We start from the raw sequence: 15,506 nt of genomic DNA, 5'->3' as shown, positions 1-15,506 counted from the left end.
CCCTCCACAACTAAGACTGAAAAGGACAACAACTTGGAGCTGAACAGCACCCTCCACAACTAAGACTGAAAGGACAACAACTTGACTTGGAAAAAAGTCCTGGAAGTACACACTGTTCCCCTCCCCAAAAAGTCCTGTTCCCCTTCCCCAATAAAAAAAATCTTAAAAAAAAAAAAGAAATGTACATTAAATATTAAGAGGGAAAGGAGCATGATATATACAACTACTTTCAACTAGTTTTGGAAAAAAATACGTAGTATATTTATAAACACACATTTTACTCTATGTATAAATTGTATGTTGTATGATATATATACACACAAATATACATATATGAATATAAAAGCAAATGTGGCAAGATGTTAAAAATGAGTAACTCTACCGTGAATGAATCTCAAAATAATTATGCTGAGTAAAAGATGCAAGAGGGAAAAAAGCATATACTGTATGATAACATTTATATAAAATTCTAGAAATGGAAATCAATCAATAGTAGGGTTTCCAGGCGGGAATTCCGGCCCGTTCTCAGGAATTTTTTTCTGCTTTCTAGTTCCTGAATCCTGAGAAAAGTTGGTTGGGAAATTGGGAAAATTGGCTCCTTGAACCCAGGTGGTTGGTAGTATCGGCTGACACTTTGTGGAAACGATTCATCGTGGAGAACAGAAAACAGTTTATATCTTGGGATTCAAGAATGGGAAAGCGAAAAAAAATTCCTGAGAACAGGCGGGAATTCGCACCTGGAAACCCTAATCAATAGTGATAGAAAGCAGAATAGTGACTGCCTGAGAATGGGATGGTGTGGACAGAAGAAAGAATACAAAGGAGCACACGGAAACTTTTGGAGATGATAGAATCTTGGTAGTGGTGATGGTTTTCACTGGTGAATACAATATGTACACTTTAAATACATATTCAATATCTCAAAAGGTTAAAATAGTGAATCTAGATAAAGGCTATACTAAAGTTCTTCGTACTATTCTAGTAATTTTTCTGTACATTTGAAATTATTTCAAAATAAACTTAAAAAAATGGACAAAGGATCTCTTCTCTAGCCTGTGCTTTCAAATGAAATTTATTCACAAATATGCACAAAACCAATGTTTATATAGTTTCACTTTGAAATTATTTTGCTTGATTAAATTTGAGAAAGCAAAACAGACCTAGCTCTTAGTTATTATTAGCACCTTTCTATTAACATTTGTTAATCTCAAACGACAAATTCTTCTAACATTCTCTCAAATCTTCTCCAGAGATTAGAAAAAAGTAAAAATAAAATTTAATTGTTTCCAATATTAACTGCCAAATCAAATTCCAAATACGATGCTGTCACAACTGGTAAAATAAGAGACCAAAAAAAAAGAAAAAAAAAAAAAAGTTGGGCTTTCATACTCTAGGTATAATTTGTTATAATAGTCTTTCTAGCTTCTTCCCTGATTTTCAAACTGAAGTGCTCCAAACTGAAGTGCTCCAGCAATTCTCTGAAAAGAACTTCTTACAAAAATATCTTCAGAGACTACCATGGATCACCAAAGTAGTAAGTTCACATCAGAAGTCAAATAAAATCTCAATTCAATGAGTCACTGGTCTTTAAAGAAAACCTACTTTTCTATAATTTTAATTTCCAATTGTGTGTGTGGTTCTTTTTTTAGATTTCAGTGTGCTGGTGGGGAAGACATTGTTATGTAATCAACACTTTGCTACTGCACTAAGGTGGCAGGTTGCAGAGACTGAGTTAATAGTACCAACAGAGCTATATGAACTTTCCCTGTATATCTTAATGGGGCATTAACTTGAGAGCCTGCTTGTGACACTTTAAATGCTAACATTGTTGAAAAGCAAATAGTCCAGAACACAAACACACCCAGCTAGAGTCAGTAAAATTTAACTAAAGCTTTATTTGAGTTGGGTAGGCTACCACAGAAATTATGCTCTTTTCCCCCACTCTTTTGAATTTTGAAATAAAACCCCCACAGTGCTCCTTTTAAAGAATGACATTAATAGAGGAAAAGAATGGGGTGGGCGGAAATGATATACTCCACTGGCAAGTACGTATGTCAGAATTCTAAAGCACGGAGCCCAAGGACAGTGTATTACACATATATCATACAGCATTAAGAAACAATTAATGAACATGGCCCACTGAAAATGTCTATGCTCCTAACAAACAAAAATTGTAAATATCATTTTCCACTAAAAGGAATTAAGAGTCCTTAGAGAAATGGCTGATACCAGTTCTGGGGCAGATAATGAACAGGATAAGCCTGGAACCAGAAAACAAGGAAGGCAATCCAAGACTACTACGGTTTTATCAAAAGGACTCAAGAATTAACCTGTGATGTGATACAGAATTGCACACCTGAAATCTATGTAATTTTACTAACAATTGTCACCCCAATAAATTAAAAAAAAAAAAAAAGAATTAACCTGAATAAACTTCTACTGGCCAAAGACTGGAAAGTTTGAACAGGAATTCATCATAATAGATTAAAACATATCAAATATATCCAGGAGTTCATAATGAAACTAAAAAACAAACCCCAAAACCCCTCTCTTTGGTCCTCTTTGGAGGATGTTAGGAAACCACCTCATTATCTTGAAAACTGGTAAATAACATGAAAGAATTAAACCTTTATCCCTACTTTTTCTATATCACTTGCACCTACAGTGAGCCAAATAGGTAAGCTATTTTTATTCCAGGAAGGAACGATATAATTAGAATGTCACCATCACAAAACCACCACAAATGAATTAATGGATGTGGATCATTAATAGCTGATAACATTTCAAAGAGAATTAAATATTATGTAAAGTGGTGTGTGTATGTGTAAATCTGCCCTGATAGGGATAAGTATTTTATCAGACATTGTTTAGAATTGCCTGTATAAGGTGATAATAAAAAGCACACTAATTTAGTGAATTATTTTATTGTTTTTAAATTCTTTACAGATAATGTACCCAGTTATTTCCTGTACTCTGAGCAGAGGCTTTCACTGCCTCCCACACCCAACTTTGATGTATTATTGACTATATAATCTGTCAGAAGTACTCAAAACCACCTGTAAAATAGTTTCAGAGTCAGTGGGCGATTGGAAATCAAACCTGAATTCACCTACAATTTACAGGAAATAAAAGGGATAGAGAAGCATGCTAAAAAAACATCACGAGGGTGCAATTAGCAAAATCCAGACTGTGGGAAACTCTATAGGACAAATGACACTGTTTCTTCTAAGGAAATTATAAGGGGACCCAAGAGAGATGGAGGGATAATACATAATTAAAAGACTTGAGATAATCAACTGCAATCTATGGACCTTATTTGAACGTATTTGGATTCCAATTTAAACTATGTTAAAAGAGAAAAAAGACAATTGACGAAACATTAAAAAAGTATCTCTGATATTAAGAAATATTCAGATTTCTCTGAAATTTGCCTAAAAGTTTATCCCCATCCTTTTGAACTTAAAGAAAAGCTACAAAAGGTCAATGTACAGAGAAAACAGTGTACAAGTTCAACAATATGTGAGTTACAAACAAAAGAAATTAAGGAAGCCTTACCCACAGCTCCAAACATCAATGGCTGGTGTGTAACGCTCCTCTCCTAGCAGAAGTTCTGGAGGTCGGTACCACAGAGTAATGACTTTGTTTGTATAAGGGCGACTAAAATATAAAAAATAATCATGACATACCCATAAATGGCTTCTGATGCAAAATACTTGTACACTTAAATACAAACAGAAATATCTACCAATTAAAGATGGCATTATCAAAACACCTCCACAGCAACCTAATAGTTCAAAAGTAAACTGGACAGAAGTAGGAAATGAAGAAATAACTTCCATTCCAATTTGGGTTGATTTATTTCAATCTAAGCCTGATTCAGGAATTTAGACAGAATTTACTGTCTACAATCTAGGTGGTAACACATTTATAAAATCAGGGAACTCTGACAGTTATTACATCTTATAGGACACTAGGGTTTCCAAGAATAAAAAAGGATTCTTTCCTATTTCCCACATATAATTTTGATGAATGCCTCACCTCTCTTCAGAGTTATAGAGTCGAGCAAGTCCAAAATCTGCTAGTTTGATTTGCCCACTGTAAAACAAAAATAATTATTTTCATAAGTAACAGCGGCAACCTCCAAATTATACCTAAAAAGTGCTAATTTATGAGTTAAAGGAACTGCAAAAATGAATTTTAACCTCTGTTCTCTTAGTTCTATTAATGATCACTCTCCCAGAGTAAGCCTCTTTTGACTACTCCAATTTACAAAGCCTTAGGGTTTTTTGGGTTTTTTTTGACAACTACTGTATTTTTGTATTTGACTCAACTAAATATTTATTTCATTTCTTAGCAAACAGCAGTAGCTAGAACCTGAAAGACTAAATACTTATTGCTGGGGAAGAAAGGAGCTGTTCTAGATTAAGAGAGATTTACAATGTGATATATAGATGATGTTTTATAGAACTGTTCACTTGAAACCTATGTAATTTTACTAACCATTGTCACACCAATAAATTTAATTTAAAAATTAAATTAAAATTTAAAAATAAAAAAAAAAGATTTAAGAGGCCTATGAACAAATCCAATTCATAATCCTTGACTGATTCTGGTTTGAACAAACTAGGTATATACAAAAGACATTTTGACAACTGAAAAAATGTAACATATGGACTGAGTGATAGAAGATAGTAGGTAACAATTACTTTTGTTGGAGTATTTAGGGTCAAATGTAATGATGCCTGTAATTTACTTTAACTCAAGCAGAAAAATAAAAAGGAAGCAAATATAGTAAAATGTTAATTGTATATGTATTAATTATTAATTATATTATCTCAATTTTTGTTATGCAAATTTTGATTTTTTAAAAAAAGTAAACAACAATGTGACTATATTAACAGACTTTTTTCAAATAGAGAACATAGCTTTGATCTGAGCAAACAATTATTATGATGAATGAGGCCCCTTCTACTAACCCACTGCCATCATTTCTTACACCAGGATATATAACTATGGCCTTAGAGGGGTCTCAAACTTTAATATGAAATAAAAATCACCTGGAAAGCTTGTTAAACATTTCCTGGACCCCATTCCCAGAGGTGCTGAATCACTAAGGTCACAGCCCATAAATCTGAATTTCTAACAAGCCACAGGTGATGCCACAGCTGCTGGTCTGAGAACCATACTTCAAGAACCACTCCCTCCAAGGGATCACACCCATGTTTCACTCTAAGTATTCTGTCTCTGACAGTGCTGTCAAGTAATATTTTAATAAACTGCAACACAAAATGTTGGGAAACTATTTAAAAACCATTTTTTAACAATTTTGGATTAATCATATTTATCTAAATTCTTATGTAGCCTATTTATTTACGTTTACATCTTGTATTTACATCTCTTGGGGAGTGAAACGCCAGCTCACTCTTTTTTAAGGAATTGGGGATATCTCAGGTGCGTGATAGCTCAGATCAGGCAGAAAAATAAGATAGAAAAAAAGAGGTTATGCTAGGAGGTGCTCCTCAAAATATTAGCAATGGGATACAATAGTAAAACAAGGTAACTACTACAGGTATAACTTGTTTTATTACGCTTTGCTTTATTGCGCTTTTATCAGCATGGAGGCAAGATCCCCCAAAAGCAAAAAAAATTAGGACTCACTGAAGGCTCAGATAATGGTTAGCATTTTTTAGCAACAAAATATTTTTAAATTAAGGTATGTACATCATTTTTTTTTTAATGCTGTTGCACTCAATAGACTACAGTATAATGTCAACATAACTTTTATGTGCACTGGGGAACCAAATTTGTGTCTTGCTTTATTGTGCTATTTGCTTTATTGCGGTGGTCTGGAACCAAACTCGCAATATCTCTGAGGTATGCCTGTAACAACAAAATTTTACATGAAATCAATCCTTACCATTCCTAGTGAAGATTATGGGAATCTTACCCTACTTTCCTCAAATATCATTACATTTTAAAGTTCAATTTATAAGCAAATTCTGAGAAAGACAAAAAGTAAAGTAGCTGACTTGAGCCCTGTAGAGACAAAAAGCATTTCTCAAATTTCTTGGCATCTCTCTTACTCTGAGAGCCTGAGGTGATCCAAGATTCAAGGCATACAGTAAGACTCAAAGTTAAAATGGCAACAGATATATACAGTTATGGAAAATTCGGCTAGACTTAAACATCACCAGCACCTAGCAAATTTCGTAATCCATCCCCTCCCCCTCTCACTCTCAGTAAATGACCTTCATTGAAAGCAGAAGTCATCAGGTGAGAGTTACTTAACATCCTTTCACCTGTAAATTTTTTGCATCTATAACCTCCCTTCCTTCTTTTCCTTCAATTACAGAACAAGTGTGTCAAATTCTTCTTGTTCAAGGACAATCAACACCTACAAGTGTGGCTATTGCCTCCTGTGTGGCCTTGATCCTATCTCTAGAACATTGCTCCTTTAAATTATTTTGGTTCTTTCCTGAATCTTCAATGTCTCCCTCTCTATTGATTTTCTTTTCCCATAGCATTTAAATATGCTCAAACCTCTGCATCCTTAAATAAAAAATAAAAACAGAAAAATTAAAAAAAAAAATTAAAGACACACCTACCATCACCTTCCTACTGTGCTATCCACCCACTTAGCCCACACTGTCACCACTGACCTTTTAATTTTCATATTCTCTTATTAGATCTTATACTCTGTCTGCATCATCTTACATCTATGATCACTCACTTCTTAAACTTGCCTATTTTGCATTTATGATTTATTTTCTTCTACTTTCTCTGCCCATCTCTTTGAATTCCATCTTGACATCTTTTCTATGCTTGATAACTCCAGAATCCATACTGCTAGTTTGGAACTCCCATGTGACCATATGCCTATTAGGTATCACTGGATATGCAAGACATATCCAAAAGGGATTTACTCTTCACCCCACCCATCCTGCTCTTCTTTCTATAATCCTTATATTGACCATAGTGCCACCCACCTAGCAAGTTTCTCATCAGAAATCTGTGAGGTATCTTAAAGCACTTTCTTTCATTCCCTACCATTCACTTCGTCATCCAAGTTTATTGATCTACTAAATCCATCCTGTCCATCTCTATCAGCAATGTCTTGGCTAGTTCAAGCACCTATTAATTACAGTGTTCTTAATCTTAATAGGTCTCCTTGCCTCCAGTCTATACCCCATATAGTGACCATTTAGTGACTTTTCTGGAACAGACTAATTGTGTCTCCTCTACCTAAAATGATTTGATCTCATTTATATTTGTATAATTAAGATATAATGAACATCATGGAGCCCAACTCTACTCTCCTCTCCCTCTCATCATCTGCTTTCTCTTCCTTGGATAGCTCAGGACTTCTTACCATTCTCTCTAGGCCATCTCACCCAGAAGTCTCTGTGCAGACAGAACTAAATGGGCAAGAGCAGAGGCTGGATGGATCAGACTAGATCATGAGACTCCTACATCCTGCTTATCTCCCTGAATATGGGAAGTCAGGGACAGAAAGAGGCTTGACCCACCAGATAGGACACCAAGCAGGAATGCAGTTACTTCCAGGCCTGAGACATCCCCCACAGAGGAGCAAAAGGACCAGAAAAATGTTTATTAATACTATAATCCAGAAAGCTATAGTCCAGAAAGCTGTATTAAATGTATATAAATACTATAGTCCAGGAGTTAATGATAGCCATCATTAAATTCTAGAAGTCTTATTACTATGGATGTAGATTAACCACGCCCAGCTTTAATTGTGGGTCAAAGACATAGCAACAGAAAGGAATAATCTCTTAACATCATGTTCAGTCTTATAAAGATATTTAAGTACAAATATATACATTTTATATATTTTTAAATTTAAAATGAACTAATTTTTAATTTAAAAACAAAGAATTAACCAAGCCAATACCCTTTAATGGCTGCCACATATAAAGTTTAAGTTAGTGACATATACAAAATCCTTAAATTGGCTCCTTGTAACTGTCTGGCTTCACCATTCTTGCCCTAGCAATAATGACTATTTACAGTTTTCCAGACATATTATTTTCACATTTATGTGCTTTTCTCTATGCAATATCTTTTGCCTCGAAACTTAACCCTCAGTTGTCAGTCTTTCTGGTAAATTCCTATTCATTCCTCAAGACTGCATCTTCCCAGGTGCTCCCAAATTCTAAGAAAAAAATGGGCTTAATAAATGTTCACTGAATTGAGCAATTTATTTGTTTAGCTACCCTACTAAACTCTGAGCTCTCCAGTGGCCAACCATGCCATGTGGAACTTTTAGTGCTAAAACTAAGACAGTCCTAGGCAAACCTGGATGGTTGGTCACCACAATTCACAAAGATAAAAAATATATCATAATCATTCCATATTCCTATCTAGATAATGTTTATCAAACATAATTGAACAGAAATATTTACAACAAGGGTGAATCAAAGATGGCTGTAAACAGCCCAATTTCCTAAACAAGTAAACACCGGCCTGATTTCAATGCTACCAGACTTACTTTTTATTCCTCAATAGACAGGGCTATTACCAAAGACTAGTGTGCATAATACATCTGATATCACCAGTGCAGTTTAGGCAAATAGTCAGAGAGAAAGAACCATAGGTGATAAAAACGTCTGAAGAATTAACACTGTCATCACCAAACTCATGTTTGTCTACATTATTAAGACCTGGTGCTGGGCAGAAAGGTCAATCACCTGCTACACCTGTGTTTACTATGAAATTCGGTAACTGAGAAAGTCTCAAAAGCACCTAAAAGAGCAGGCACATTTCTCCCCACTAAACAAGGGAGAATTTCACTAAGATCTCAACGTCTGTCTCAATTTGCCTAGGACCACAATATTATTTACTAACTATGGCAAAAAGCTCCCTGAATATTCCTATAAGGTGTGATTCCCTAAAATGTTTGCAATTAAAAAAACCTTTACAATTCTACCTCTGTTAATTCCTTATTAACAATAAGTCTGCACTCTGCTGATCAGGGTACCCCTATGATAAGTTATTCCTAAGGTATAAACATCAGATGTATGCAAATGCAAAAAACGGCATTATTGAGTTTACCTATAACCCCAATTAACTAGCTGAAACTAAGAGAGTCAGAAGAGAGGAAGAAAATGCTTATCCTCATTTGATTTGACTAAATTACCTGTTGTTCAGCAAAATGTTAGAACACTTAATATCTCGATGCAGGAAATTCTTTTTGTGACAGTAATCCAATCCTTCCATTAGCTGTTTCATGAATGACTTGATATGGTCCTCAGAAAAGTGCACCAAACCAGATTCTAACAGTCCCATTAAGTCATGGTCCATATACTCAAATACAAGGTAAAAGGCACCTATGCAAGATGAAAGAAAAAAAATTAAAAACAAGAAAAAGGAGTATTAAATGACAATGCCTCAAATTTTAATATAATTTTGGAGATGACCATAAGACTCTGGAACCACAGCTTAATTTTACAGATGAAGAAACTGAAACTTAGAGTAGTTGAATAACTTGCCCTTTCTAATAATAAATAACAGAACTACTATTTGAATTAATCTTCTGACTCCTAGTCCAGTGCTCTTTGGACTATTTGTCTTGAGGCGGACAACTGCGCTGATCAGGTTGTATTATTAGTCTTTTATGATCTAAGTCAGTTGGCAAATTACAGACCTTGGGCCAAAAATCCAGTCTGCTTGTCTGTTGTAAATAAAGTTACTTGTAGCACACAACCATGGGCATTTTTTACATACTGTCTGTGACTACTTCTGTAGAAGTCTTTACCTTAGTAAATAGGACTCACGTTAATATGCCAGGGCAGTACGATCTATTCAGTATAAGTTATTAGTGAAATTTATAGTATTTTAAGAATTGAAAGGTGAATCATCCAATTAAACTCCCTAAATTTAGAAGTAGATAAAAGGGGAAGTACACTAAGAAAACTGTAAAAGATTTGAAATCCACACTATCATTCCATTTTCGACAGGGTGCATGATAGAGACAAACATAACATAACATAAGAAACACTAGACCTAGTTAGACATCGAACTAGTCTAAAAGTCTGTCTCATAGTAGCATGAAGGCAAGGATTCTTAATCTGGGTGGTAGGCTTCAAGGACTTTTCAAACTCTCTGAAACGGTATGCAACATTTTAAAGGTATTTCTTTGAAAAATGATCCATGTTTAAAGAGGTCCATGACTCCAAAAAAGTTAAGAACCACGGCATTAAGGGAATATCTTAGAGAGATACAGCTATAATTTCATACAAATTAATAAGAAAAATACTAAAATTGCAAAGGTAAGTAGACAAAGGACACAAAAAGACAACTCAAAAAAGAGCAAATAAAATTGATAAACATGGAAAAAAACTCAGACGTAATACAAGAAATGCAATCCAAAACATCATACTTCACTTATCAATATGATAATTTTTAAAAAATATATACTGAATGCTAGGGAGGATAAAGTGAAATGGGCACTCACTGGTGGGACATAAATTACTACTCTCTTAAAAGCAATCTAACATTAAATATGAAAACCCCTTTGACAAAATAATTCTACTTCTAAGAAACTATATTAAGAAATAAATCTATAATAAATGCAAAGATTAATGCCCAAAGATGCTTAATGCGGTGCTATTATATATATATATATATATACTTTTAACTGGCAACTAATTGCTCAACAGGGACTGGTGAAGCAAATTTGGATTCATCTACTTTTATGTACAGTCATTAAAACATGTTAAAAGACATGGGGAATTGCTTATGACAAGTTGTAAACATTAAATATACTTTGATCTTAGTTACGTTGAAATAAATATATATAATAAAAAGTACTAGAAAGAAATATGCCAAAATGCTAATACTATAGTGGGTTTCTATGGATGCTTTCTAGGATAGAGTGAAAGAGAAGTGATTGCCATTTTCTTTTTCTTATTCTTTTACATTTTCAGTTTTTCCACAATGGACACACAGAACATCTATCCATCCATTCATTATTTTTTAAAAAAATAGGTTAATTCTTTTTAAAAAGAATTTAAACAGTACATGGTAAATTATTTAAGCAGTACGGAATGGCATGGATGAAGTCTCTCTCCAGAAGCAATCAACATTTTCTTATGCATGCTTACAGAAACTACTACACATTGTATTATGTTTATAATCAGAAAAATTTAAGACACACCCAGAAATAAACCTAGTATTAGTTCTATGCAGCTCTAACTTTCATAAATTTATCTGAATACTGTTACATAAGCAGAATTTCTTTTTTTTTTTGCTTTAAAACTACTTTATCAAACTCAAGAGATGCTACTCCTCTACTGCTAATATCTTTGGGGCTCTGTAAATAAGTCCAGCTTAACTTTATCAATTACCCTCCTAATTTTATGTACTTCAATCGTATTCTCTCTTTCTGTAAAACTTATTTTTAACTATAGTTGATATACAATATTATATTAGTCTTAGGTGTACAACATAGTAATTCAACTTTTATATACTTTATGAAGTGAGCACCACAGGAAGTCTAGTAACCATCTGTCACTGTACAGAGTTAATATGATATCATTGACTATATACCCCATGTTGTACATTACATTCCCCTGACTTATTGTATAACTGGAAGTTTGTATATTCTTAATACCCTTCCACCATTATATTCTCTCTTAACATCCCAGATTATATTCACAGGTGCCATCTCTTCACAGTTGCCCATATCTAAACCTTCAGATTGGCTTCAATAAAAGTAGGTTAAATGTCATATGTAGACTACTTCAAACATAAGTACGGAAAAAAATGAACAATTTTACCCTCCAAATAGAGACAAAAGTTACACACCCAGGAAAACAAACCACTATGTACCTGAAGAGGATTGTTTTAGAAATACCTGTTTTGAATTCTAAACTGTATAAATGCAAAACTATCTAAAAATATTGGATGCAATGAACATAATCAGAAGGGACGATGTAAAAATGAGAGTAAGAAACAAACCCACAAATACAGATTACTGACGGTTGCCAGATAAGAGAGGGGTGAGGAGATGGGCAAAAAAAGGTGAAGAGGATTAAGAAGTATCAGCTGTCAGTTATAAAATTAGTCACGGGGATACAATATACAGCATAGGGAATTTGGTCAGTGATATCATAGTAACTATGTATGGTGAGGTAGTCACTTCGTAAGGTATATGAATGTCTAAATCCCTGTTTTACATCTGAAACTAATATATTGTTTGAAAGTATAATTAAAAAGAAATTTACAAAATGGGAGTAACTGATAAATCTGGGTTTTAGTTTCCATTTATTTTTATTGTAATTTGTAAAAAAAACAAAAACTTTAAAATGTTGGTTGGAAGAGGATCTTATAATTGTTTATGTTCTGACCTTATTAGGTGCTACAGCAGACTCTAATTTTAATGCTTAATAATGATTTTTAAAAGTATAAGAGTACACTGATGAAGAATGGACATTTTATAAAATAAGCACTGCTCAACATAAGAGCAATCTACTACTAGTGTCTTAACTCTGGCATAGATTCAAGAAGGAAGCTGGACTTTAGTACAAACTGTTAAAAAATTCAAACAGGCAGGGACGTCCTGTTAGCTCATTTGGTTAGAGCACGGTGCTCTTAACAACAAGGTTGCTGGTTCAATCCCCACATGGGCCACTGTGAGCCGTGCCCTCCACAACTAGATTGAAACACTACTTGATTTGGAGTTGATGGGTCCTGGAAAAACACACTTAAAAATAAATAGAAGTTAAAAAAAAAAAATGCAAACAGGAAAACAAGCTAAGAAAGGAAAATAAGATGTACCAGTCTACCCTGTAGCAACATAGTTCTTTGCTTGTACCTTTGTCTTTCTTGAAATCCAGTGCATCTTGTTTATCTGTAACAATTTCCTTCATGTTAACAACACTTTGGTGGATTAGCTGACGAAGGATTTTGATCTCACGAATGGCTGTGATTGGGAAGCCCTCTTTTTCATTGTCTAGTCTCACCTTCTTCAGGGCGACTAGCTCTCCTGTCACAATCAATTCAAAATGTTACATTATCAATTAGCATTTTTGGCCACCATCATGAACCAGCCAATATATGGTCCTTGCTGTGAAAGACAGGCTTAATGCCTACTTTAATGCTTTATGCCAGATACTTTTATATCTTAAAAAATAAATCCCTAAGTTCCCTTTCTTATCTTTAATTTTTTTTTAAGATTTGAATTTTCAAATTCCACATTCAGTTAGGCCTAAAAATTTTGGTTATTAAAATATACTAATTCAACTACTTTATCTTCAAGGACTAACTCCTTACCAAACAAAGAGCAACTTACACATTTCATTTTTACTCTCTCTTAAATTCTAAGCAAGCTTATCATAAAACATTTATAATAAACAACAAAAAAGCAGAAGGTTTTTAAACAGTAATAATTATACTATTCTTTTGGAAAATTTTAATCTACTTAGTAACTTTTGTGGACCAAATTAGAACTCAAAATTTACTTTTGCTAAATCCACTTAAAACATTAGTTCTGCTAACTTTTTAACCTTCTTACATCTAGTATATGGTGGCTGTATTTACCCGTGTCTTTGTCCTTGGCTTTATATACTTGACCATAGGTTCCCTCTCCAATAATCCCAATAATGTCAAACTTGTCCACACAGCGTTTCCCCCAGTCACTTTCTGTTTGTCTTCTTTCTCCATAACGAGGACAACAAATTCTAAAAAAGGGAAAACAAAAATAAAAACAAAGTTATTTAAAAATATTAAGTCTATTCAAAGAAAACAATTATTTTATGATGTTATCTTTGCCTCCTGAATCTTTTATGAATTTCTTTATTAAAAAGGCAGAAATTAAGTGATATGAAATAAACAGTTTAAACAGTCTCTTACAATGGCTAAAACACAGATTTTTTTACATCAGAAAGACTAAGACCAAATAATACATTTGGCGCTATTTTCTGACTTCTCTTGACTATTGGCTTTCTCAACTATACACTGGAAAAATAATCCCTACATCATAAGGTTATTATGAAAATAAAATATAAAGTTTTGGCAATAATACATACTCAATAAATAGTAACTATTTTTATTAAGAGAGGAATGCTAACACCAGTAGATCAAACCCAGATTCTACTACATTTATGGCATGGCAGTTTAAGTGACTAAGGGGAGGGGGGAACAACCCACATCTATTAATTTTTCATTAATGTATACATAATTCACACACCCTGAATGAAAGGGTTTTGGGTTTTTTTTGTCTTCAATACACCAAATATATGAACTCAAAAGATACAACGGGATCAATGTTTGTGGTATATTTGGATTTGGGAAATTATTGCTTTTCTAAAAAACACAGATAGGTATCAGTGGATGCTGATGAACGGGTCTCCTCCGTAGGTTTTTATCCATTCAAATATAATAAGATATACATTAGGCCCAATCTTCTATGATCTTACTGGTGTGGGTTGTAAGAAAAAGTGTGAGATTTAGGCCCAAAGGTTCCTTACTGTAATAAAAGCTGTAATTAAGGATAGGTCCCTCCAAAAACTCACTTTGGTCTTTTTTTATATGGTTGCTGAGGTGGTGTGATTGCCTTTGGTTCTGGAGAGTCTGGGGGAGATGGATCCCCACCAGGGAGCTCTGGAGGAAGAGGGAGGTCCGTGAGCAAGTGACGTGTCCTTTGTTCCTTCTCTTTCTTTACAGGTTTTGAAGGTAGAGTTTCTTTTGGACTAAGCAATAGAGAGGAAGAGAAGAAAAAGATCACATTTAAAGGATATGCAATAAAATTTTAAAAAATCATGACGTCTGGCTATTAACAGATTACAAAGATTTTACTTTTAAGGGAAAAAATCCTGCAATATATAAGGTAAGAAAATGGAGTTTATCAAAGTTAAACATAATTGGATTTTACAAAAATAAATCTATACTAAGGAAACAATGAAAATTTTGGAACATTACTTGTAAGTCTAACTTTAACAAACTCTTCCTTTAATATCCTTCCTAAGATTCTATTTGGATTTTTACCAAGCTGAAATAAAATACAGGAAGTAAACATCTTAAATTCACAAAGTACTACTGCAACTCAAGGAATCACCAAACCTACTCTATATTTTAACCAACAGAGATTTAAATAAGGAATGAAAGCTCAACAATGTAACAGTACTATATTACTAAAGATGTAGAGAGAATCTAGAAAAAGGAAGTAGTATTTTAGTGTTTTCTAAGAAAAACAACTAAGCTGAAAATCAAAATCAGTGAAAAATACACTGATTTATTCTGTTGGTTTGGAAGCAAAAGGCAATCACACCTGATCAGCCAATATGGAGATATAACCTTCTAACTAAAACTCTAAGGAGAAAGAGTACAAGCAACCATTTCAGAATCATTAAAAGCAGCTGGTAACCATTTCAGAATCATTAAAAGCAGCTCTCTCATGATAATCAAAACTTATAGCAGTCAGTGGGAAAACAGAAAGGATGGCTTTTCTGAAACAGATTAGAAAAGTCAGTTTTCAGATCCAATTT

The 15,506-nt window shown here is 33.7% G+C and overlaps 1 protein-coding gene across 11 annotated transcripts in view; it reads right to left on the bottom strand.

Annotated features, from left to right (window-relative positions):
• The window catches only part of CDK12 (cyclin dependent kinase 12), a 71,292-nt gene that overhangs the window by 45,089 nt on the left and 10,697 nt on the right, over nucleotides 1–15,506 (bottom strand). For all 11 annotated transcript variants that reach the window (XM_033089325.1, XM_033089328.1, XM_033089329.1 and 8 more), the window contains exons 3-8: nucleotides 14,535–14,711; nucleotides 13,561–13,700; nucleotides 12,836–13,006; nucleotides 9,158–9,347; nucleotides 4,039–4,095; nucleotides 3,556–3,657 (exon numbers count right to left, since the gene is read on the bottom strand). In XM_033089325.1, coding sequence (XP_032945216.1) covers nucleotides 3,556–3,657; nucleotides 4,039–4,095; nucleotides 9,158–9,347; nucleotides 12,836–13,006; nucleotides 13,561–13,700; nucleotides 14,535–14,711 — 837 coding nt within the window. The remainder of the gene's footprint in view (nucleotides 1–3,555; nucleotides 3,658–4,038; nucleotides 4,096–9,157; nucleotides 9,348–12,835; nucleotides 13,007–13,560; nucleotides 13,701–14,534; nucleotides 14,712–15,506) is intronic.

This window comes from Rhinolophus ferrumequinum, chromosome 21, assembly GCF_004115265.2.
Source record: "Rhinolophus ferrumequinum isolate MPI-CBG mRhiFer1 chromosome 21, mRhiFer1_v1.p, whole genome shotgun sequence".
Taxonomy (NCBI): Eukaryota; Metazoa; Chordata; class Mammalia; order Chiroptera; family Rhinolophidae; genus Rhinolophus; species Rhinolophus ferrumequinum.
The sequence above is the reverse complement of the archived record's forward strand: the minus strand, read 5'-3'. Positions and strand labels throughout refer to the sequence as shown.